This window comes from Molothrus aeneus, chromosome 1 (assembly GCF_037042795.1).
Source record: "Molothrus aeneus isolate 106 chromosome 1, BPBGC_Maene_1.0, whole genome shotgun sequence".
Classification (NCBI taxonomy): domain Eukaryota; kingdom Metazoa; phylum Chordata; class Aves; order Passeriformes; family Icteridae; genus Molothrus; species Molothrus aeneus.
Genome location: NC_089646.1, coordinates 82103344 through 82129967, shown reverse-complemented (window position 1 = coordinate 82129967; position 26624 = coordinate 82103344). Strand labels below are relative to the sequence as shown.

At 36.9% G+C, this 26624-nt stretch overlaps 1 protein-coding gene across 1 annotated transcript in view; it reads left to right on the top strand.

The window, feature by feature from the left end:
* The window catches only part of ADCY2 (adenylate cyclase 2), a 209345-nt gene that overhangs the window by 159033 nt on the left and 23688 nt on the right, over positions 1-26624 (top strand). The window contains exons 15-17 of the mRNA XM_066559969.1: positions 4257-4341; positions 16297-16434; positions 25311-25430. Of these exons, the coding sequence (XP_066416066.1) occupies positions 4257-4341; positions 16297-16434; positions 25311-25430 (343 nt within the window). The remainder of the gene's footprint in view (positions 1-4256; positions 4342-16296; positions 16435-25310; positions 25431-26624) is intronic.

Here is a 26624-nt window from a genome sequence, read left to right as displayed (position 1 = left end):
CAAATTGTAAAAGCAAAAGTGTAAAATCAGGTATTACAAATACATGAATGGTATTCAGCTTCAGGTGGTCTGTGGATTATTTTAATAGATGTAAAAATGGAATCCAGAAAGGGAAGGTATTATACAGGCGCCTGCAACTTTCTAGAAACTTAGGAGCTTTGCAAGTTAAGAAGAACAACAAAAAAGCTGAAAAACCACCAGTGTAGGTAGTCATCGCAAATGCAACTTCAATTGAACATACTCCAATGCTGCAAATGTTATTTCCTAATAAATTCTATCTACCCTTATTGTTTTCTTCCAGAAGTTCTCCAGGATTTTTAAATGGTGGTCTAATGAAGACAGGGAGATGAACTAAATCTGTCACTGGGTTTATTGATTCACGATTCCATTAACCTGATTCTGCAGTAGTGTAATATCATTGATTTCTGTGCAGGCACACAGTCTACTACTTAAAAGTAGATTTGGAGATATTTGATAATGGATAACATCCAGCAAGTTGCAAGTACTAAGTAATATTTTTAAGATCACCAGACATTTTTTTCAAGGCTGGAAAAATTTATCAATGTCTTAATTTTCTTGGGGTTAGTAAAGTGATGTAGTGTTTTAATAATAAGCTTTACACAAAGTGGTAATTATAAATTTAATCAAGAAAACAATATCTTGGGGTGAAATATATGATGAGGAGTAGGTCTTCATTGGCATTAAATAAAAGCAAATCTTTATCATTACAGTTCCTTGGAACAGGCCTGCAGTAGCTCTCTAGAATTCTTGGTTTACCAAATGAGGGAAGTATGCCTATTAATTCACAGCAACCCTACACTCTTTATTAAGCAAACAGAATTGGTACTAGCATGGAATTGGTACTGTTGGTTTTTTGAAATACAGACTGGTGAATTGATGAAAGTATATTTCTATTGAACAGGAGGTACTTCTTATAGTATTCAAGTAAGGGATTGTATTTAGGCTACATTTAAGATTCTTCCAAAGTCTCCACTCTCTGAGGCCATCGTGTTCCTGAGTCATGCCAAACTAACAGTCATGGTTAGGAGGCCTTCACATTATATTTTTGATCAGGCACAAGTGAATTTCTTCATAGGAAAGGGAGTACTCAGAAAGTTTGCCTGAAAGCAGGCACAGAAGATAGAAGATGGTATAAGTGAAAGGAAAGCATTATTACTAACTATTTTTCCCCTGTATTAAAACAAACAACAACAGTTCAAGTGGAATTATAAAACTGAACTGATACTGTTTTAACATTGAAACTGCCATACAGTCTCCATAGATATTGAATCTTTTGATGGCTTAGTGAAAGTATCAATGCCTTTAAGAAATAAATAGCTACTATTGGATACCAAAAAAGTCTGAATTCAGTATTGGCTTGTATTATTGTCAGTTGCAGTGGCTTCATTGTGATTTTATCCCCTCAAGAGAATTTGCAGTCTTGTTGTTCAGAACATGGATAACAATTGTCTACAAGCTAAGGAAATGCTCTGCATTGAAGGACATGTGCCAAAAGTCACATATTTTCCTAAAAGTTACAAAATTGTAGGAAAAAAAACACACTCTTTACTGCATTTTTCAATATCTTTATTGAAAAATAAAGATATTGAATTTCTGGTTTTCAGTTAAAAAAAATTCTGAAGAATTTAAGAATAAAAAGAAATTTCTGGTTTTCAATTAAATAGGTACTGAGATACACATAAATATAATTTTTTTCCAATCTTGTACCACTGATAAAAATGAATTGTCTGAAGCAGGTATTTCTTAATGAAACCAGAAAAATGCAAGGTTAGCAAAGATCATAAATTATATTGACATGGAATTACCTGAAGCTTGAAAAGTTCTCATATTGCTTCCTCACTTTTAAACTGTCTCTCTGTAGTTTATGGTCAAGGGTTGTCCTGTTTGGGTTTCTGGTGGGGGACTGTAGCAGGGAGCAGAATGAGGTCATTCCTTGAAGCATAGAAGAGGCAGTTAAACACTTACCTGGCTTATGCAATTTCAGGTGATCCTCTGACTAAATATTCTGCCCAAATCTGTCAATGTAATGCATTTGGTAACTCTACATAACAAAAGCAAGGTTGGTTTACTGTAAAGACCTGTACTTGTTTTCTAATGTTTCAGTGACAAAAAAGAAATCATATTATGGCTTTCCTATGGTCATTGCTTCAAACGAGACTTGTTTATGGTGGCACTTAATTTTTAGCATTTTGGTTCTCTTCATACTATTTTCAGCCTACTTCTTTTCTTCTAGGAGCAACATGAAACCATTTTGTCTTAGCTTAAGTGAAACAGAAGTCTTGATGTTCCCAGAAAAAAGAGGCTGTGGGGAGCAAAAATACTGTGGGTTTTCATCACTCAAATCTGGATTCTAAGATACTACTTTTTATTACCTTCAGTCTTTTTGTCCTGTTCACCTTGCTGTGTAATTCTTGTGCTCCCTCAATAACATCATTGATTATGTGAAGCTGCTACAAAGACCTTTTGTTCTTGTCTGTTGCCCGGGAGATTAAGTACTCTTTGCATAAGCTCTCTTTATGCCACGTTAATTTTATTTCCCTTGCTCTCCAGTTTCTCAAACATCTTCATTTCTTCTGCTGAAAGGATGCACTCCAAACTTGACTGATAAGGCTATTCTTGTGTTGAGCCTTTTTTTATGATGTGGAGGCCCCTTTCTTGTATTCTTCATATCAAAGAAAGAATAGTTATATTTTGAAATGTAGGAAAGGTTCTTTGAATGTTAATTAAGGATATATAAGATTGGCAATGTTTATGTATATGTAAAAAATAAACCTGTTTCTTTCCTAACTGGCCCTGATTTTAGTTTCCAATTTTTTTTTTCCTTTTCTTTCATCTCTTCTGTAGCTTATGAGATTTTTCAATTCCTAAGAGTAGAATACTAGTTTTAATACTCTGATGTACTGCTTACTGTCTCAGTCTCAATGAGAAAATCTTGGAGAACATGTATTCATAAACAATAATGATCTTCAAATGACTTTTTAAAGAAATATTATTTCATAATTAATATATGTTATTGATTCTCAGTCATTTGTTTTTCATCAGGTCTGCTGATGCAGCCCAAAATCTGATGATTAATACTTAATATATAACAAGTTCTCTGAATGTTTGGAAAGGAAGCTCATTAATTACTCTCCAAAATGCTTTTAATGTCATCAGATTTGTTGGCAATGTTAATGCTTTTTTGTTCTTTCCTGAAAATATATTGTATAACACTGTTGTTAAAAGAGATCAATATGTTTCTTAATATTTCTGGCATATAATGTCTGGTAAGGTAAGATGTTTGCTGAGGCTCAAAGGAGTTGAGAATTATTTTTTTTTAATTCTGTAAAAGTGTCAAATCTGAGGCTAAATCTGAAAGCAGGTACTCAGGTGAGGGACTTCATGACTGCATCTAGGTCCCATGCTTAAACAACTCTGTTGATCCAGAGCTTCTGGTCTTCTTCTCTTGGCATTCATTAAATATAACTAGGTTCCACTGGATCTTTCCTTAAGCAGATGTGCTGAGAAGCTCTTACATGGTGCCTGATGGAGCAATTATGCTCTACTGTGGTGTTCCTAGAGAGAGATTTCCACATGTGCAGAATGAATGAAGGAAGGAATGAATGAAGAAATGCACAGATTGTTACTGATTCTCTGTTTACTGAGTATCCAGGGATGCTGCTTTGGCTAGACCTTCCTATTTATAACACACAAGAAAAGGATGAATGGTAGCACTGAGTAAGGATGATCAGCATCACAGCTTCTGCTGCAAGACACTGAAAATGGATATCACTGACCTGTGCAGTTTTCTGCATTTAGGGGGGAATGTTCACCACCAGCAAGTTTATTTTGTGTGTCTATTAGGCTCTCTTATTATTGTAAAATCAACCAAAAAAAAAAACCAAAACTAAAGCAGCAAGGATCTTCTTTAGTACAGGCTTTCTAAAGTTAAAATGAAACAAGGCATTGCTTCTCTTAATGTACTCTGTCTTTATACATGTGGAAATCATTAGCTTCTCATGTTAATAACTTTGCAAGTTAGAATTAATTTAATTCAAGCATTCCTGAAGTGAGAAAATGGCTGGGGAAATGCCTGCCATTCGGGAGAGGGTTTGAATTGGTTTTCCATGGTGTTGATGTTTGGAAGTTGCAACTTGCATATAGTACTTTTTCATATCATCAGTATTATAGACAAAGAAATTTCACGTTGCAAATGTGTAACCAAGAAATTAATACCTGTTTTCCTTTTCTTCCAGAACATCTATTCTTGGAATTTCATTTGGAGCTGCATTTCTCTTTCTTTCCTTCATTTTGTTTATCTGTTTCGCTGGACAGCTTTTGGTAGGTATTCAAGGCAATCTAATCCATTAGTTGATGGGTGCTTTGAAATAACATGTTCTGATTTTGCCAAGTCACTCTGCCTTCGCAGAGTACCAGTTAAAGAAAGAAGGATTTGCATACTCAGGCTCCTGTGGGCATTCTTTTGTCCATGTTGGTTTTTTGTAAAATGTCCTGATTTATCTGAAAAGCAGAAAATGCCAATGCAGTAGTTGTCTGTATTGACACTAATATTCTGTTTCTCATATGAAACTGGATCATCTGAGAGGTTTTCATTATTGTTTGATAGATTGCCTTTTCAAATTTTTTTTTGCTATTGTGCTTACAGGAGGTGACTTATCTTATGATTGCTTTAATTTGCAGGACTGTGTATTTGTTTAAGTATTGTATAAGACCATTTTCTGAGTTTAAAGAATATTTCACCATAACAATTTCATTTGAAATATAAAAATGTTTTAGTAAATTTCCAGTTTTGTCACTGTGTGGTCCAGGTGTTATTATAATACCTATAAGTGTATGTAATATTATGCTGAATTTAAGAATTTCATTCACTATTTGGGCAAACCATTTTGCCTTTCAGCATGTCTCTCCTTTCAGTTCTCAAATAGATCCAACACAGAACTCCATTTATAATAAGGATAAGGAGTTTCATGATTTGTAACAAAGTGAATGCAATTTGGATATGGCATCCCCACTTGTCCTCCTCTGTCTTTGCATAAGTTCACATAGAGAAAACTAGAAGATCTTTTATTAAAAAAGCACATGGGAAAGACAATTACTTCAGTATGCAGTAAAACAGTATGACAAGGTAGTTAAAGAAAAAACCCAGAGGAAGTAGGTTTTTATAATTTCTCTCTCTTAGGAGGCTTGTAATTAACCAGGACATGTTTTTAATAAAATATAATTAATATACATTTTAGTTACCTTTCCAATAAGTTAGGGATGCTGCCACTGCTCAGGAATTAATCTGAAATATAATGCAATGATAATCTTAAATATTTTTAATCACTAGAGTGAGGTCTTAGAGGTGTTGCTATTACTTAACAGCAAAAATTAGTTCTTAGGTAATGTTATACTTGACTTCTGTTTGTTATTGACAGTAAATTGAGCCTAAAATGATGAAGTCAGAGTACAGTTCTTGAATAAGCTAATTTTAAAAAATCCTTCAAGGAAAAGCCAGCCTTTTCCAGTAGGAAAAAGAGGTGCTAATGAAATGGTATCAAGAAGTGCTGGGGCATACATTCTCATGGGCCTTTTATTTATAGTGTTACTTAGAAGGAATACAAATACATTTTTCTGCATTTAAAGAGATGGCTAAGCAATATCCCAAGTCAGAGTTGTAGATTTGGGCCACTTGAATAAAATCTTACACCTATTTTCAATGCCTTTTTGCCCATGTCACAATAAGTACTGTAAATACTGTGAATAGCAATGGAGACCCATCATTGCATTTCTGATGACTTGCCAGTTGTCATGTTCTAACCTCAGCAACTTGAAGAGGAGTTATTTATGTCCATGTCTTTGTGAGTTCAGCTGCTCTAATACAGAAACTATGCTGTTAAGAAGATTTCAGAAAGTTATGACCATAGTTGATGCAGTGTTGTCTTTCCTTCATGTGCATGGATGTAGTTCTTAAGATGACGAGAACCCACCTTAAGGTGACAAGAACCTGGGAAACAGCTAACAAAACAAGCAGTAGGTTTTCCTTTCCCTTGTTCTCTCCCTAAGATTTCTTCCTTTGTGTCAAAATCCAAGCGTTGTTTTGCAGCTTTAACCACAGTGACACCCTATGTTATATTTTGGTAGCATATTTATTGCACAATCTGACCCATCACTGTAAATGTTTTTTTTTTTTTTAGAAGTAAAAGTCTAAAATTTCAAGGAAACTAATAGTGATATCTGAGTTTTCACACAACAGTGACACTGTTAACAGAAATCAGGCTTTATCATCCTAAGGCTGAATAGGTTTGGGGTTTATTTGGGGCTTTTTCACACGTCTTTTTCTAAAGAGGTACATTTTGGATTCCCTTATAGAAGGCACGTAGTAAATGTGGATTTGCTTGTGTGTACATGCACTTACACACAATTACAGAGTTTAAAATCACCAAATATCTCTCATCTAAAAATGCACCAAAAAACCCAAGAATTTTTTGTGCCTGTCTGATCCTGAGAGATGAAATCTGGTGAGTTAGCTACAGGCACTCACCCAGCTGCTCACTCATTCTGCCTCACTCAGAAGGATGGGGTAGGAAAATACAATGAGAAAGCTTATGGCTTGAGATAAGGCAGGGAGATCACTGACCAGTTATTTTCAGAGAAAATGCAGATTGAACTTGGGGATAATTGATGTAATTTATTGCTAATTAGGATAGATTGGCATTGTAAGAAACAAAACCAAACATTAAAGCCACACCATTACACCTCCCTTTCCCAAATTTACCTTCACTCCTCTGCTCCAGATTCCTCTACCTTCTGTCAACAAGAACAAGTAGGGGAGAGTGGTTGGTGCATAGACATTTCTCTGCTGCTCCTTCCTTTCCCAGTTCCACTCTACTCAATTTTCAGGACTCCACAGGCTGCAGTTCCTTCAGGAACATCACCTGCTCTAGCACAGATCTTCCATGAGTCGTGCTCCAGCATGACGTGCCTGCTCCTCCAGCCTTGGGGTTCCCTCTTCTGTTTCTCTCTTTGTGTTCCCTCCTCCTCTCTCTGCCCAACATTTTGGGCTCGTTCTTGCCCTGGTGTTCCCAAGGTGCCCAGCCAGGGTCAGGCCTCACCAGCAACCTGAGCTCCAGAACTGCAGTAGCAGTCAAATATTTACAGAGTGGGACCTGAAATGCCAGTAAAGACAGCAAAATCTAAGTTCAGTTTAGGACACCTGGGTATCACTGTGTTATATGTGCTTGTCTTAGTACTTTTGACACTTTGCATTCTCAGTCTTCACCTATTACATGTGGCTGTAACCACCACAGACTAATTCCCCCAAAAAAACAACATTGAAAAAATTTCTCTGTGTGATTTTCATTTCATTGGCAGAACAAAAAACTCGATCCAGACTGTAATGCTAAAATTACTAGCTCTTAAGGAATTTAATTGCAATATTGTAAGTATAGATTTATGCTCACTGTTTCACTCTGAGTTTATTAATTGATTCTGCTGTTCAGCAGCACTGCAGCGTGGCCCAGCTCAGTCTGGGGCGAAGTGATAATTCAGCCATTAGAGAAGAATAGGAATTTTTCCATCAAACGATGCAGCACCGTAGAAGCACAAATAAGGAGGTTACAGACTTCCAGAGCCTGTCTTTGTGGCATCCCCTGCTGGTCTTGGGCAAACAGGCCAAGGGCAGGGAGAGCTGACAGTTCTCACAGAAATAGTCATTTGCCCATAGGCATTAAACCTTGCTCAATCCTAGCTAAAATGGCATATATGCTGAAACTTGAAAGGAATTTATATGTTCTATATTCAAATTATTTTTTGTGCCTATTAATTTTTTTAATATTTTTTTTTGGATAGTTACAGTATTCAGAGATACTCATAATCTTAAAGATTATGAATATTTTTAGTCAAAGATCCTTTTTGTCTTATTTTTTCATATTCTAAATGTAAGCCCTTCTTTTTAATTAACTTTGAATATTTTCTTTTCATTTCCGTCGAGGCATTTTTTTTCCCAGATAGAGGAATAGAGGACAGTGATTGTCCTTTAGCTCAGGTATTTTCTGTGTCTCTTCCCTTTATCTTCTTGAAGTACAGATGAGTTCATAGAATACATGTGAAATGTCTCAGACCTGGTAAGTGTTAGATGTGTTTTACCTCCTGCTGTGAAGGCAAGGAAGCAATCATCTGGCACCTAAATGATACATTGGAAAATGTAATGCATTCAGTGGGGGAAAAAAAACGCACTAAGCATGTAAAGGAAAAATCTTTGGGGTAGCTGAGGTAGCTGGCCAAAGAAGTATTTTTCTCAAGCAGATGTTCTTTATGCATTGGTGCAAGTACTGTCTCAAAAATCTATTTGCATTAGCTGGGACATACATGCACTTAATTGATGTGACATTCTCTTTGTGCCAGTAACATTTTATTATTATGAAATGGGTTTTTTTTGCTGCATAAGCCTATACCTTGCAAACCTGTTTGATTACTTAAATTGACAGAGAAGATAGAAGTAATGTCATCTGATCTGGACATGTTTATAGTCTCTCTTAGATGCCCAATTGAACAATGGAATTAGAAGAACATGGTACCAACAGAATAAACAGCAGAAAATAACTGGATTCACAGTCGAGAAAGATGTTCTGATTTGAGGTTACTGAAGTCTCTGACAAAGGGCAGCCAGTACATGAGCCCTGTTCCTGCTAGAAAAGAGCATATTATTTACACCACATCACTGCATTCAGAGTGATCTTTACTTTTTTTTGCAGGGGTTTGTATTTAATTTTAAAGCAATTGGCATTAGTACTTAGGTACAGTTATAACTACTGTGTACACAAAAGATATTTAAAAGCTCTTGTAAGGAGAGAAATGTCAGCACCAGCACTACTTGGAAATTATTTTCCATCTGGAGTTTTGCCTTTGAAATGAGTGTCTTTTAATACAGATGTAGATGAAAGATCTAGGCCCTTTCGTTTCTTCAATTGTAAGGCTTTGCCACTAAATGAAGATTAAAACAGGGATGATTAGGCAAGGAAAACCTAAAGAAGCACTTTGGCACCTACAGCAGGGTCCATGAAAGAGGCTCATCAATCCTAAAAGTCATTCTGATGAGTCTCTAATAGGGGCACTACAACAGCAAATCCATCACCACTTAGTTAAGTACCATGTTCAGACTTCAGGAATTTTTATAAGTGTACTGATTTCAGTAACAAAAATCCTTCTTCTTACTGAGCTTCTTGAGTTACATGTTTACAACATTAGTTACATGATTGAAGCCAGCTGAAGAATTTCCTAACTTGGTGAAAACCACATTGTTTAGTCTGCTTTGCCAAAAATTCTCTTTTAATAATTCTTTAAATCCAGCAATGCTGCCCTTTAGTGTTTTTGACCATGATGAGAGATTGTAGGTTAATTTCAAATACCCAAGTGTGCTTCCTAGTGTGCAAACAATTTTTCCTATGATTATTAAAAAAGCAGAAAAACAGAACATCCACATTGTTTTCAGTGGTCTGTACATGTATTACCTGAGTGCTGATACCTGTGATGTGCTAGTACTGGAATATGGGCTCAGATCAGAGCTCCTGTTGTGTGAGACAGTTTTTAGATGGTAGAATCTCCCTTGGAGATCGAGACTTGGCCAATGTAGAACTCAGCATTTGGAAATCCTTCCTCTAGTTCAGTGCCCTGAGCATTGTCCTTAAAATGTCATTCAGGTTTGAGTCTTCTCGGAGCTGGTGGCTCTTAAATATTTCCTGAGAAAAATTAAAACATTGATGGGAGGGACTGAGAACACCTTAAAGTAGCATATAACACAGTGACTGTATGTTTTCTTGAGTGAGGAAAGCAGCACAGGAAGTGCCAGGACTGAACTCTGACTGCCTAAAGGCATATTTGTATTTACTGTTAGATATTCACTGTTGTTAGATATTTATCTATTATTAATTACCTGTTATTAGTAGATATTTAGAATAGAGACTTGACAAGGTAAAGACCTTGTCAAACCTCTATGGGGACTGAAATGATGCCTTTAGTTTTAGCTTTCACATTTTTCAGATTCCGTACTGCCTTGGTGTGTGACTCTGAATTTCTTATAGCATGTTAGCAAGTTCTCTCCACAGTTTAGTTAGACAAAAGAATCCTTTTCCACCCCAAGAACCAAGGACTTAGTTACAGCTTGGGGCACAAAAAGTGTAAACAATGGCAAATTGAGGAGAGCAAATTGGCAAGATGGGACTTCATAACCTGAAGCTGTAATTGGATAATTAACCCCAGTATGTAAATGGACCAAAACTTATAAAAGAGTGAAAACTTGTGACCAATCATCCATCTCGCATCCATCTTGGATCCATCTTGGGTAGAGCTACGGCTGGGCTCTTGTATTGCCCAAGGTGTATCCTTTGAAGGTCTTTTAATAAATGCCTACTTTATTCCTTCTTAACTCTGTCCAGCCTCTGTTCCAGGTCAGCCTGGAACACTGACATGTTCTTTCCTTTGAATGACACAGCTGAAGTGAACCACATGGCCATTTTAACATGACCTATCGTAAAGGATGATTAACACTGCAAAGTATGGTGAAATTAAAAATGTGATGCTGACTTTAGTTTTTGCTGTTATTTCTTTATTCAGGATTCTAGATTTTGTCCAGTCACTTGCATGAGGTAGAAGTTGAGTAGACTTTTCATCTGGATGCATTTTATATGATTCAAAATTCCTGGCTTAGATTTACAGGTGCCACCATGAAATTCAAAATCTTGGTGTTACAGTACTTGTTTTAGAAGTACTTTGGTCCTTTTTGTCAACATAAGGAGCATTAATAAGTATGTAAAGTTAAAGCTTGTGTCTGTATAGCAAAATCCCTCTTCTCCAAGCTTAGGTGAATGTAATTTCTGTCAGCAAGTTCTTTGGGTTTGAACTTTGGTGTCTTCTTCAACTCTGAGAGAAAATGAGCATGTTAAAAATCTGAATTTTGTTTCTCTTGATTGCATTATTTGAAGCATCAGTATTGGTAAAATATCGAGTTGTATTTGAATGCAAAATTAAAAGAACAACAATAGAACTATAGAAAATCTGATTCACTGTCTTTTTCTGTAAATAAGAAGTTTTCAGTGAAGATGTTCCAACCTCAACTAGCATCTGAAGAAGTGTGACAGCTCTTGAAACATTGTCTTTCATCTACAACATAGCTGTCACAATTAGTTCTCGCACCAGTTCCTTGATCCCACTCAAAAAGACAGCATTCATCTTATTAAATGCTGAAGTAGGTTTTTGTGTGTGGAAAGACAACACAGGATACATTTTTAATGTCCTGAATATTCAAAATAAGCTATTACTCATTATCATGCTGTGCTGTCATATCAGATTTAACACGTTCAGATGAAAAGGTAATACATTAGTCACCTCTCATGCTACAAATACCTATTATTTCTAGTCAGAAAATGATAAACACTGAACCAAGCTCCACTTAGAATAAACACTGTGATACTCTCTAATGCTACTGAGATCTGATGTTTTATCCTCCTTGCATGCTTTCAACAACTGATTCTTTCTTTAATCTCATTCTCCATTTTATTCAGAAAATTGCAAAGGAGACATAACACAATAAAAATGTATGATGGAATCAGCAAAATAAACCTGCCTAAGTCTGCTTTTAAGAGTGGTTTTAATGATTACCACCACCCCTCCAGTTCTGCTTCTAGGGATTCCCCAGATTTTCAGAAGTACTGAACTGCTGCAGTAGTACTAGATATGGGCTGGGTCTGGAGTGCTCAAAAGTGAAATGAAGTTCAGCAAATCTGTTATTCACACAGAGAATTATTATTCAACAGTGTATTTTTTCATGTTTTCCAAGGAATATCTACTCAATGGCTTAAACATTTTTAGGGTTTTGTCACAAGTTTTCCTTTCAGGACTCTCACTGGCTTAACAAATAAGGTGGGGAGGGCAGATGTGCTAAATAAACAGGGTTCTTCCCCCTCCAGAACTCAGAGCTGTGCATTAACAGACTGGTAAGAAATACATCACTCTGTTGTGCTTCTGTTTGACAAGTGGAAATAACTACCTAGAACTTAATTTTTAAAGTTGCACTTTTAACATAACTCACATTGTTCTTCTGGCTAGAGCCATCAATGTCTTGTAATTTTAGGAAGAGCAATGGAAATAATCCCTCTTATTGATTAATCACATTGTATGAATGATACATTGTTTCCTGAAATTTATGTTGTTTTCCAGGCCTGTTCTAAGTGATAAAGTTGCTTTGTTTTTTGTTGGGTTTTTTTTTCCTAATGATATCAGGAAAACATTTTTGTGAAGAAGTGTAGAAAATCAGTCCAATAAGTTCTCCTTGCTAAAATATATTAGCAAGGTCAGATGATATTGTTCAAAAATCTTGTAAACAAAGAAAAAATGGAATTATTGCAAGGCATTTTAGTACAGAAATTACATAAGCCTGTACCTGTTTTCCAGACACTTTAAAAACAAAGGAAGTTCTCAGCAATACATGCTGTTCTCAGCATGGGCATTGCTAAGTAGTCTCAGCAATTCTATACTGTAATTTTTTTCAATTATTACTTTCAAATACAAAGAAAGTTCAAATTTAACAATTGGAAGCACTGATGTTAAAGTAGAAAAGTTTGAAAAGTCACCATCATTTGATGCCGACATTCTTGTAGTTAGATACTGAAGTTCAGCAGAGATTTTTTTCTGTGTGAAAGTTAGTTTTATCCTCAGAATTAAGATAACACAAACTGTTAAGATAACACAAATTGTTTATATGAGTAGAGAAAACTCAATTGACATTGTGTAGCACTACTAAAACACAACACTAAAACACCTTTTTTCCAACATGGTTTTGCATTTTTTACTGAGACATGATATTTAAGGTTTTGAAGTTGAAAGTAAGGGCTGCTAGAGCTTGTTGGGTCCAGTGGAGGTCAGGAGCTGGGAAGTGCTCCTCCCCGACTCACTGAAGCAAGATTTGATGGAATTCAAAACCCAGGGAGGGGATCCTCCTGTCCCACTCCCACTGAAGTCTGAGGTGCAACCTGTAGTAAGGCTGGGCATGTGTTCCCAATAGGAAAATGGGCGTACACCATACACAGAGGACCAATCTCAGAGATCCACAGACAGAACAGCTCTCTTACAGCAGCCATGTAACAATGTGCAGCACTCATGTAAACACGATCCACACTGATGGTCTAGTTCCTTCTTTCTGGAGGATCAGGTCTGATGTGATACACACTTCCTGACTGCCATCATCCACAGGCACACTTTCACTCGTGGGTCTGACATCTGGAATTTTAGTCAATACAGTATCCATACCCAGGCTCTGCCCCCTTTACAAAGTGACTAGTTCAACCCTTGGGTCTTTCCAAATGTAGATCTTCTGCTTGCCAGCCAGTTCTGTTTGAATTTTCTTTGTGGTTATGCACACACTCCCCCACACACCCTGTGGGTTTCCTCAGGGACTGGTCTGAGACAGCTCAGCTCCTGACACCTTCAGTTGCTCACCTACATGATCTCTCTCCAGTGACACCCATCCTGTGCCCCTTGCCATCTAGTCCAGCATGAAGTTTGCTGCCATTCACACACATGCAGGCTCAGAATAAGGACTGCACTTACACAGAGGATGGTTAGAGACAGAATTTAATAACAATATGCAATACACTCATTTAGAAAAGTGTTCACCTGCATCCATTTCCTTTCATCCCTTCTCGTCACCATCTACCTATATTTGTACATATCTGATCTACATTTATGCCTTCCTTTCCTCTCCTGTGTCCCATTCCCTAAATGCCATGTAAGTTTTCCACATACCCACAATGGCCTTAAGATATACCATTGTGTTTTACACAATTCCAAGTTTCTGCCCACTAGCAAAATTGCCTATCCTGTGCTAGCCTGCTAGCCTTTTAGGCAGGAATCACTCTTAAAAGGCAGGGCATCCTGGAAAGGAAGATTTTTCATTGAAGCTTCTTGGTAAATTTCCTATCAGAAATCATGACTGCAGCAACCTCTTTCAGTCATCTTAAAAGCAGCAAACTCAGTGGCTTCTGTTGATGATGTTACTCATCAACTGTCATTGCCCTTTTGATCATCACCATTTGTATTTGATTTGATCAGGTTCTCATCAGGTAGCATAAACCCTGTAAAATTCATAATTCAATTTATCTTGTTTAGACCATATAATTTATTTCCATCATTAGTTTATTTTCTTGGAATTTCTAGTCCTAAAGGCTTTCCTTGAACAGTATGTAATGTAATGTAATTCAGGAAGACTACAGTGTACAGCTTTACATATATATATAACTTCTTAGCTATTTTATATTCCTAGTACTTTCTCAGTGTACTTGTCTACTTTTCTGTGTCTAAGGCAATTTAAACTTATCCAGCTGCTTTTAAATTTTCAAGAAAGTCACAGAACAATGTAGGTTAAGTCGTAGTAAAGCTCCAGGTGAGCAATAATAAAGGTAAAGAGTAATTAGGGCACGATTTCATGACTGTTTTAATTTGCCATAAATCCATGCTCCCTGACTAATTGGGTTTTAGGCAGACTAGACAGATTCATTGAAGACTAGAATGATTCATTTTTACTCCGATCCATTCCCTGCATCCATCGGAACACTTCCCTCCTGTAGCAACAGCAGCAATCAATACTTTGTGCTTTTTACTATATTGAAGTGGGAGGGATGACAAAATTTTTGTAAAATCTATGTGTGATTTCAAATTATCTTGAAATCTGCTATGTACTTAGGACTGAAGAACAAGGTTGGGGAGTCAAAAAGGCTTTTGAGCAGGAATTTTTTGTTCAAAAATGCAGATCCTTTGAGTTTATGTTTTTGGGTGGGTTTCTAGTAAGGGAGAAGAGTAATGTTTATATAAAAGTTGCCTGATATTTTCCCTTTTTTTTGTCCATCCTTAAGATTCCAGTGATTGTTTTGACCTTCCTGGAACTGAATTCAGAATCTGTCCAATTCAGTATGCAAAACTCCCTGTCATAAATGGAAACAATATGTGAAAAAGCTCTGCATATACAGTGGATTTGTCCAAATAATGTATAATTAGGAGCAGAATAGATACGTGCAGAATGATAAAGATTGTCATGCAAAATACACCCCACATGTAGGGTACTGGTGTAATTTAGCATGATGTGCCTTAGCTATTGAACCTGAACAAATAGATCAGTACTGTAAAATAAGTTCTATGTTTGTTAGTTTTTCATGTTTGAGTACCCATTTTTGAGACTTCCTAAGCTTGTATCTCTGCTGATGGCTGGGGCAAGGGTGAAAACAATATGTAAAGCCATCTCAGATAATATTAAGTAAATAGAAAACACACATTGAAAAAAAGCAATTAATTTTGTGGGATTGTCATGTTCCTTAAATTTTCTTTGCCTTTTTTACAGGAGTTTGCATAAAACTGAATTTGACATTTGGAAAGGGCACAAGATGCTTCTAGGCAACCTTATCTCCTCATTGTTAAAGTTTTGGGAAAATTAATGTTTATTGGATGCGTCACAAATCCTTGTTTATTCTTTGTAAGCCGCTTGTGCCTCTAGGCACTATACATGTATGAATGGAGACTTTGCAATGTCTTCTTAGAAACAGATTAAATGAGTCAGAGTTTTTTATTGTTAATTTTTCTTATTATACAAGAAAATTTTTCTATTCACTAAATATTTTTTGTCAAATTTTACATCCAGTTTTTTATGAAATGCTTGTTTGCCTTCTGGATAGTTTTAGGGAAGGTTGATTTGCTTTGCTGAGTTATTTTCCATTTAAAATAATTATCAAATAAGACTCCAAGAAGATGAAAGAAAAGCCTGAAAGCTTTCCTGTTTTGTGGGCTGCCAGGGATACATCTAGCCTTTATTCTGTGTCAGAGACTTTGCAGAGTCATTATTTACATTTTGAAGTTTCCAGAGGCTACTAAACATGACTCTTTCAATTCAGTCAAGGCAAGTCAGTTCATTTTTGAGGTTTTGATGATGTTAAAGGTAATGACACTGCTGTCAGCTCTGTATTTTGCTATTATTAGTAATACGTATTGAATATTTAGTAAGGTATTTGCAAATTATAATTATTTAATGGAAGTGATAATATGGTAGATATTTTAAATAAATTTTTCTTTGTGTTCATGTTTAATCATCATCTGTCATTCTCGTGAGACTATAATAGTTAAATAGTTCTGTGCAATACTGTAAGATTATTACTGCACTCAGTCTTGACATACCCTAATTCTACCCTTGTTTATACTAATTAAATATACTAAAGATCTTTTTTTTTTTCTCTTTTCCAAACTGTTTGCACTTAGCAATGTAGCAAGAAAGCATCAGCTTCATTGTTGTGGATCCTGAAATCATCTGGAATAATTGCAAACCGTCCTTGGCCAAGGATCACTCTTACATTGACAACCACTGCTATAATATTAACCATGGCTGTATTCAACATGGTAAGGGGAAAAGGGGTATTTTTTCCTGGTTTTTTGTCCATTTAAGATTTGTTGTTGTTGTTATTCAGTATTGGTTTAGATGTTAAATTTATGGCCTGTTGCTATGCCAGGAACCTGCATGGCAATTGGCTGAGACAGAAATGTAAAGCAGAGCAAAGGAAAACATACTGTGTAGTTGAGACCTCTGCAAACCGGATGCTCAAAAAGAGCTCAGACCCTGGCTAAATTTGTTAAAGAAAAATATTATTTATAATGAACAGAAAACAATTAAATCTCAGGTTTGAATTGCACAAGTCCCTTAGTCATCTGTGTGTCACTTAGAAAAGCAGCATTGCTGAGAGAATGAAGTATCTCCTCACAGAATTTGTGGAAGACTTTGTGTGAAACAAACCAAGCTTTATTCAGTTTTGTGATGCTTCTCTGCTGACCCCAAAATTATCATAATGTGTACATTATTGGTTTCACTTGCTTGATTTTTTTAAATAATAAAAGAATTCAGAGTTACGTTAAAACTTCAAAAGTACTGACCTACAAATTCATTAGGGCTTATGTTTACTCAAGTTACTTCATCTGTGCTTTTCTCTCCTAACAGAAAATCTATGTAATTTTATTATTCCTTTGCAACTATAGAGTAAATTATAGAGTAAATCTGTAAGCAATTATAGAGTAAATCTGTCATTAGATTGCCTAAAGCATGAATCTTAATGATCTCATTTAGTCTGAAAGGTCTGTTGTCTAATGGGATGAGCAGTACATGGGATCAAAAGTCTTCCGTTGTTTTGCCCTGTTGGCTAAGGTGGATTCTGTTTGTAAACCCGTGAAAGTGTTCAGTTCAGTTCTGCATCTGCAAAGTGGGAACTCTGACATTTATTTAGGCAATGTTTTCATCACAACATCAATGCATAAATATTCACGTTTCAAGTGAGTGAGGTTCAGTGCTTTTGAAATTGCAACCCTAATGCTTGCTTGAGTTGCTGGTACTTTTGTTACTTAGGATTTATAAAGGACTTAGATATTGATAATGCCTACACTGTTTTATTTTGTTTTCCCATATTTCAGGGGACCCTTAATCAATCAGGTATTACCCTAAGTACTAAACTTGTCCAAATGATGTAATGTGGGCTTTTAAATGTGAACACTTGAAATAGTTGGTAGAATGTTCTCTCCATTTTATTGTTAAATTTTTCTAGTCTTGTTAATGTTGATTTTCTGTTCTTTCTTTTTCCTGCTTTGTTTGAAGGAGAGGAGAGAAACACAAAACCAATTCCATTTCCAAAATCTAAAATTCACCTAAGTGAATTTAGTGTGTAAGGGTGGGAGAGGAGAAACTCAAAGAAGCAGTGGCTGAAAATAATATAAAACTGAATATAAATTGACTTTTCATCAGTGAAAGCAGTTAGCAATGGAAACAATTATTCTGAAAAGCTGTTGATTGTCCATTAGCTGAAAACTCTTTGAATTATAACCTTTAGCCATGCAAAAGTTATACAACAGCAAAAATCTCAGAGATTTAGTAACCTGTAAAATGAAGATCAGGCTAGATTTTCTCTTTTTTTAAACTCTGTAAAGATATCAGAAGAAAATAAAGAACCTGCTTGGGTTTAAATTATACCTTGATTTAGGCTTCGTGCATATGGTTATTTATTAAGTAAAAAAATGTAAAAGGAGATATAGTCAACGACTGTTTTTCACTTAGACTAAAGTACTACTAGTGCTTACAGCCCACTTCAAACTTGGCCTTCAAGCAGTAAAAGACATTCTAGTAAGAAAAAAAGGAGTTGTTCTGTACATAATTTTTAGAAAAAGGTTTTAATTTTATTGGTTCACATCCAGTTTTATGTGGACTGAATGTTACAGTAATGCCTAATAGGCTGCATTTTAAAGTCTTAGTGCCTTATAAGCAATGTTACAGAGTTACAAATAATCATGTTCCATGATATTCATGAGATGGTAATTTTAGGTAGAATTCCCACCTTGAAATTAAACCTTAATAGTTTGACTAGCAAAAATGACTTTAAATGTGATTGTGAATTTTGCATTAGCAAATTGTGGGAGAGACTCTGAAGTATCATTATTATATCTCCAAGCAACATGTACTTAATAGCAGAGTCCGTTAACTGCATTTACTTCCATGAGCCATTTCAGTAGCAAAAGGCAAAATGTAGCCGTTAAGATATGGAGATAAAGAGTGTCTAACCATGCCACACCTAATAATTCATCATTAAGACCAAAATGCCAACTAAAACTCAGTCTTCATGGTCAAGGGAGACTGGAGAAGAGTGGAGGTGCAATTTTATTTGAAATTAGCTGTTTCAGCTGATGTCTAAATCTCTTGTTCAGGTTTGAGACGTGTAGACCTGATCAGCAAAGCAAAGTTAAAAATCAGCTAATGTCACATAAGTATCAAATAGTTCTGAGCTGAAGGGAGAGGGTAAGCATTAGATCTGGTGCTAGATAGACAGTAAGACATCTGTCAGTGGCTGAGGAAAGCTGTTTTCATCAAGCTGATCTGCCTAAACTGATCAGGAGAAAGAATCCTGCATGGAGCAATACAGGAGGCCCAGAGAGACAGTAGGACTGCATGATTGTGAAGGTTACTACTTGAAAACTGAATGAATGACTGCATGCAGTACATCAAATGATTGTGCCTTATCATCCTCTGGGATTCATTAGGTCTCAAGGAATCGTGCATGATAAAAGAGTCCTGCAGCAGCTCTTGGTTTCAGTGACTTCTGCATCAAATGCATGACTGGTTCTTGGCACAAGCAAAAAGATCTCAGGCTTGTACTGTCCCACTAAGTCTTCATTACTCTAACTACCAGCTTTAACATTCAGGATCATAGAATCATTGAATATTTTGGGTTGAAAAGAATCTTAAAAAGTCATGTAGTTCACTCCCTCCCCCCCCTGCCATGGGCAGGGATGTCTTTAACTGAATCTGATTGCTCAGAGTCCCATCTAACCTGACTTTGAGTGTTTCCAGGAATAGGACATCCACCACCTCCCTGGGAAACCTGTTCTAGTGCCTCACCACCCTCATCATATGTTTCCTTATATCTAGTCTGAATCGACGCTGTTTTAGTGTAAAACCATTACCCCTTGTCCTCTCACAATGGACCCTGCTACAAAGTTTGTCCCAGTCTTTCTTAGGCCCTTCAGGTACTGGAAGGTCTCGCTGGAGAATTCTCTGGGCTGAACAACCCCAGCTCTCTCAGCCTGTCTTCAAAAGAGAAGTTCCAGCCCTCTGATAATCTTTGTGGCCTTCCTCTAGATATTACTTGCTCTCCTGTCTTTACATCCAGTGAATTTTAACAACTGTTAACAACTGGACTGTTTCCTCTTAAAGAACACATGTTTAGGAATGTGAATACTGAGAGAGGCTTGAGTATTTTTGCTCCATTGGTTATTGTACATCTGTGAGCCCAAGCTGCCTTAAATGATACAAGTATTGGCCCCCTCTAAGTCATGAATGATCCTGTGTTCAAATATTGAGAAATAATTAATCAAACCTGCTTTCATTCTCATAGTGGAAAGTTGGTTTCTTTATAAGATCTTCCTTTTAGTGTAGCTGCCTCTGTTGGTGAACTTGTATTTTTAATTGTTAAGCTCTTTGGCAGGTACACTCTAATTATACATCCCACAGTGCCTGGCACATTGAAGACTCTGTTTTGGAAGGTGCCTAATGCATGTCTTTTGAGAAGAATAAATAGATGCTGTCTAGAGGTTGACCTGACCATGGAGTTGGAAGGAGAAAGCACAGCTGAAGAAATGTCATTAAAGTGGTACTTGCAGGGCCCAGTCACAAATCCATTCCAGGATTTAAGGAACTTAAAAAAATCATTATCAATCTAGGTACACTGGATTAGCAGAGATGCACTAGCAGGTGAGACACTGCTCTGAAATCATGCTTACAGCAGTTCTGGTTTCTTTCAAAGGTGTGGGAAGAGATAGAGTTGTGCTGTCACTGCCTTTATAAGTGAGCATCTCTCCATATCTGTCAAATACAAAAATCATGCTGTCTGAGTCTGTAAAGGGCCAGCAGGCTCCTCATCTTTTCTGTTGGTGGGAGCTTTGAACAAGGCAGTTCAAAGACTTGCCACTACATATTGCCTCTTCAGGGGGCTACGGATTGAATACATGCTTGCACAAAGACAGTTATGCATTTTCACTTGGCACACAAACTTTCGTAAAAAAGAAATTATTGAGCAACTTTAATTTGGTCCATTTATGCCACAAGACACCAAATAACACAGATGCATGAGCACTTTGATGTTAAGAAGCTTTGTACCAACTCAGGAAAAATGCTCTAAAATTTCTGCTAAATGCATTTCAGTACTCTCTGGATTTTCATTATCCTTTTACAGCTTACCAATATCTCAGCATCACCTTTATTTGGTAAAAAAAAGCATAATAGTCTTGTTAGGAACTTAGCATTCCAGGCTGTCCTTAAACCTCTCCTTTTGAGCTTGGGAAGAGGGGGAATGATACCAAAATTTGTCATTCTTCACACTATTCTTGGGGCATTCTTGTGAAGATCTGGGAATAAAAGATGCCAGACAATAAAAAATGCCAGACAAACTGCCATTTTTCAAAGGAAGCTGTGATATGCATTCTACACCCAAGTACTTTCAGACCTCAGTGGGAAAGATGGCTTCTTTTCTAATGAGATCTAAACTAGTGTATTATTGTTGTTTTCAGACAACAAAAGAGATGCACCAATTTGCTTATCCCGTGTTTTGGGGGGAGGGTCTGTCACCACATGGCTCCCATTGAAAGCAGGTATTTTCATTATGTGAGGCAGAAAACTCACAGCTGAGGATTGCAGGTCATGTGAATGCAAGAAAAGAAAACACTGTCAGAATATATGAAGTTAAAATAAGAACGTAATGGTAGCATGCTCAGACGTTCCCTGGCAAACCTTGGTATTCATAAAAAAATACTGCTTTCATTTGAGTCATTTGTGTGGGTGTCACTGCTTAGTAGGGCTGAACCTACTCTTACAAAAAATACTATGTTGAAGAACAATATGTATCTTCAAAGCATGATAGCAGATGTAGGTAACTGATGAGAGAAAGAAAGAAAAGTGCAAACACATCATTCAGAAATAAGTGTTGTTTGGCTCATGGCAGGTGACAACACTTCTATATCCTTTTTTTTCTCCTTTTTATAGTTATTAATATATGCATAGATATACCATATTTCATACAGTGTTCTGTGTATGCAGGTAACATTTATAGGTCAGAACTGCTTTGTGCAAGGTTCAAAACCAGAATTAAAATGCTTTATTCTAAATTAACATATATAAATATGCATGCCAGATGTCTTTCTGTAATATAATTGTGTTTGAGTTCTTCAGATTATATAATCTTTGCTCTGGGGACATGCAAAAAGTGGGATTCTGAAACTAAATATTTCATGTCTACAGAAAAAGTATATGCACTGTTAGAGGGATGTAGTTCTCTTGGCAAATGCCCTTGTTAACAAAAGTTATTAAATAGCTGGAGGCAGGGAGGGAGAATAAATCCTCAAAGCTGTCTGAAGGGGATTTTTTTGTCCAAAGTTGTTCCAGTCAAAAGAGGCAGGTGAGCATTAGCTGGCTTAACAAGTAACCAAGCAATTTCAGAAAATCCTTAATAGAGAAGGAAATAGTGTGAAAATAAGAATAAAAGAAACAGAATCACAGAATGGATGAGGTTGGAAAGGACCACAGTGGTCATCTGGTCCAACCTCCCTGCTCAAGCAGAGTCATCCTAGAGCACACGGCACAGGATTGTGTCCAGATAGCTCTTGAACATCTCCAGTGAGGGAGACTCCACAGCCTCTCTGGGCAATGTGGAAATGTGTGACAGGAGGCAGAGAGCTATGAGTGGAAACAGATGACTGTCAAAAAACTATTTTGACACTGTAATAAGTCACTTCTCTGGCATCACACCTCTGCTTCAGCCAGCAAGAGCAGCCTGCCTGTCGGATACTGTGAGCTGCCTGCACAAATGGGCAGGCAACAGCACAGGCTGGGACAAGCAGGGACTACTGCTCAGGTTTGTCCCTGCACAGAAACCTGCAGGGCTCTCTCTCCAGCATGTGCATTGACAGCTTGCAGGGAGCTGCCCAGGTGCACATAGATACCTGCATCTCCTTTCAGCAGCGTGTGCCAGCAGGGGAACCTGCATTGCCAAAAAGGGGAGTGTGTGCATTTCACCCGCACATCCTGTGGGAAGAGGCAGATGTGCATGTAACTCTCTTCATGTGCACGTCATTCGAGCTCTTTGGGATCAGTTATAGAAGGATGTTTCAAAATCTGTACGTGTTTATTAACATTTTGTAGGGTCTGTTTTCATGGTTTATCTGTTCTATTTCTGATACTGATCCTCATCTGTATCAGTGTGGGGTATTTCCCCAAGGGGAAGAGATTCAGAGGATTCCACACTCATCCTGACTTTGTAGTTCACTGATGGCAGGTTAATTATATGCAGTTTCACATACACAGTTATGTTGGCAAAGCAAGGGAATCCAAAAGTGCAACTGCATAAACACAGGTGAGTGCCAGCTTGGTGTTGGTAGTAGGTGGCATATAGATAACCTTTGCAAACCCACAACCTTGGACTTCTTTTGAAGGGGAGTTAAGAGAGAGAATGGCTTCAGACTCTTCTCTGCAGAGCCATAAAACATATTACAGGGCACTCAGCACAAGTGGTGACATGGGAGGTTGGGTAGTCTTCAGAAAGATAAAAGAAGTCACTGTGCATGAACAGCACTGACTGCTGCCAAGGGGGATTGTGGGTCTCCGTCCTTGGAAGTTTCCAAGACCTGTCCGTCCAGAACTATGACTGAATGACTGACCAGATCTAACATTAGTAAATCAATAAGCCATTTTGACCCACATTTAATTGTTCCGAGTGAAGCAGTTCAGGTTTCCTCTGTAACAGTATTTAAAGACAGAAATGGAGAAAAAATTTAGAGGTGGGTTACTCAGACTACCTGCAGGGAACAGCATGTGAGAGGGAGGTGACCTCTGGACCTCTACTCTGGTCAACCATATGTGGATTTTCATATTTAATGTATAAAAGGGACTATGAAACTAGTAAATTGAGGTGACAGTCAGTGTCTGTGAAGTAAGGCTTGGGATTTTAGAAAGGAAAAAGTCAGGGATGGATTTAAGAAAATAAAAAGAACTAGGATGAAATTTAGTTGTAAAAAGGTCAAGATTATGGCTGGTCTGACAGATTAGTGATGAGAAATTCTGATACATGTTGGAAGCTCATCATATGGATAGGCAATGAGTTCAGGAATTTAATTAATTAGGTGGGTTTAATGTCAACTCAGCTGAATCACAATCATCCATGTGACTGCTTTTAACTCATGGTAAGTATGAACTGCATTTTCCTAGGTGAGTCCCAATGAAGGAAGGGTACCTCACATGTGCTGAGCATGATGTTAATAGCTGGGGTAATATCAATATACAGAATGTGTTAAGCTGTCTGAGCGTCAGCTGCATGAGGTACAGTGAGCTATTAAGGCTTTGTAGCTGTGAGCAAAGGAGCATTGTTCTAGATATACAAATTCAGTTTTTATATTCAATTTATTCAATACATATAAATACCTCAAAGGCAGATGTCAAGAGGATGGTGCCAGGCTCTCTTCAGTGGTGTCCAGCAACAGGATGAGGAGCAATGGCCATAAACTAAAACACAACAAGTTTCACCTCAACATGAAGAAGAACTTTACATTGAGGGAGGAGAAGGCTGCCCAGGGAGGTTGTGGACTCTCCCTCTCTGGAGTCATTCAAAACCCACCTGGACACTTTGATGTGTAATCTGATCTAGGTGACTGTGCCACAGCAGGGGCGTTGGACTGGATGATCTCCAGAGGTCCCTTCCAACCCTAAAAATTCAGTGGCTCTAGGATGTATGAGAATATATTTTCTGCAGAATTTGTATTAGTGCTATTGCATGACTCACTGATAAAATCTGGGAAGTGTGTTGGCAGTTTTGGTCACCCAGAAGGTTGAATTGAAAGAAATATGTGGTGAAGGTGACTACCAGACTAACTGGGGGAATGAAGAGCTTGTTTTCAGGGAAGAAACAAGAAAAAACATAGATTGATGAGCACAATGAAGCCTGAGATTACACTAAATATTAGGACTTTAAATACTAGGGAGAGGAAGAAGCTATGTGAAAACTAAAGGATGAGATTATGACAAGAAGAAAGACAAGCAAACTGGCCATGAATAGTGATTAAATGTAGAAACAGCTTAAATACTGAGATTCAAACTAATGGAATAAATGTAGTCACCAAATCTAAATTGTTAAGAAAGTACTGGATCACTACATCAAGGGGGTCTGTAAGATGTTGGTTTCCTGTGTGATTACTGGCTGAATTTGATGCCCCAAGAGATAACTGGATCTACTTTTCAGTTTCAATTCCATCAGTCCCGATATTAATGTCAGCATTATGATGTTATTGTATCACCTTCAGTAATGACTCCATATTCTTTCTTTGATTCTTCCTTTCTTTAAATAGGACATTCAGTTGAGGTAAATCCAGGAATTATTAATATTGAGTTTATTTCTTCAATGTCTCTTGGGTGTGTGAGCTTCTGATATATGAAAGTAATACAACAAAGAGCCTTTTGACTTTTATTCAAGTAGAAAGTGTCAGATGAAGGTTAGCACACTTATTTTTGTTTGAGAATGCAGGAACAAGTAATCATGGTATGTCATCTTCCTTTTCCTATTTCAAATTAAAATACAAAAAATGTGAAATACTAAAGTTAAATGGTTACATGTAAAGCTTTCTCTGCTTCCCCATTTCTGTTCTCTATTTTGACCTTAAACAGCTGTCTTGCTAATGGATTATATGTTGATTTTTTTTTCTAGTTTTTCCTGGATAATGCTGTGATAGCTTTTCCCTCAGTTCTTAATTCATCAAATGCAAGTTTTCCTAATTCAAGTAATCAGACACGGTGGTGTATACAAAATAACTGTTTTTTCCTACCGGTAAGTTCATTTCACATTTCTTTGTTTGTTTACAACAATTACACTAAATTGACTGTTACCAGATCTGCTTGAAGTTAAACACCCACCCATTTTTGAGACTGCAGTAAAAGCTTGATTTTTTTTTTAAGTCAGCTGCAACTGCACTTGAAGTAAGTGGGAAGTTAAATGAGATTAGTACTTCTGAAAATAGAAGTTTTAATGAATGTCAGATTAAAAAAGCAGGAAACAGCGTAATAACAAGGAATCTTAATTCACCCATGCTAACACATTACAAGATATCAAGATAACACACAGCATCTGCAAAACAGACTGTGCACTGAAAGCCAGATTAGTCTGCAGGCAGGTTTCCCATGGTGGGAATATTTTCAGGTGGCTGACCTGAAAATATTCACCATTTTCATCAAATGTGAAATTGGCACACTTCAGTCATTGCATATTTCAGGAAAGCTGGTGTGAGAGGGGTGGGAATAGAACTCTCATGTGCCACTATATAAACTGCTTAAGAGACCTGAACTGATCTGAAGGGGATGTCTCAGTGTGAACAAAAGCACAATGGCACATGCAAGAGGAGGGGGAAGGACATTGCTGCAAAAAAAGTGGGACCTGTGTCCTAAAGAGCAGTGATTCCTTAAAGTATTACAAAAGACCTGCAGCTGAAAATGTCAAGCCATATATTGTGTCAAAATATATGGGTTTGGGTGAATAAGCTGGTGGCAGCAGGAGGAAAAGGAAGTTTATTTTGTCTCTATGGTGAAATAATTACCAAAATGGTGTGTCCTGATTTCAGGATTTATAGCTTTTAAAGTATTAAAACAAATTCTTTCATCTACGAAAATTTGTCTTTGATAGATTGGCATAAAAAAATTATGTTAAAATTTCACTTGTGACATTAATAAATGAAAAATTAAAGTTAGCTAAAAATTTTAAAACTTTAAAACATCTCTCAAATAAGCATTGTTTTCATCCCCAGATGCTGCAAATATTTTAGCTGGAAAAAGCTTTAAATTCCTTTTGAGTTATCCCTTTTAATTTTTTTTCTTTAATCTTGGATTAAAATTTCTCTCTTTTCACTCTATAAGATACTGAATACTTAAGCTGACAAATGTTTGTTTCCTTAAATTAAAAATTTGTTATTTTGAATCTGTGTATTAGTTTTAAGCTTTGCTCATGTCAATAAACTTTGTGTGATTTATG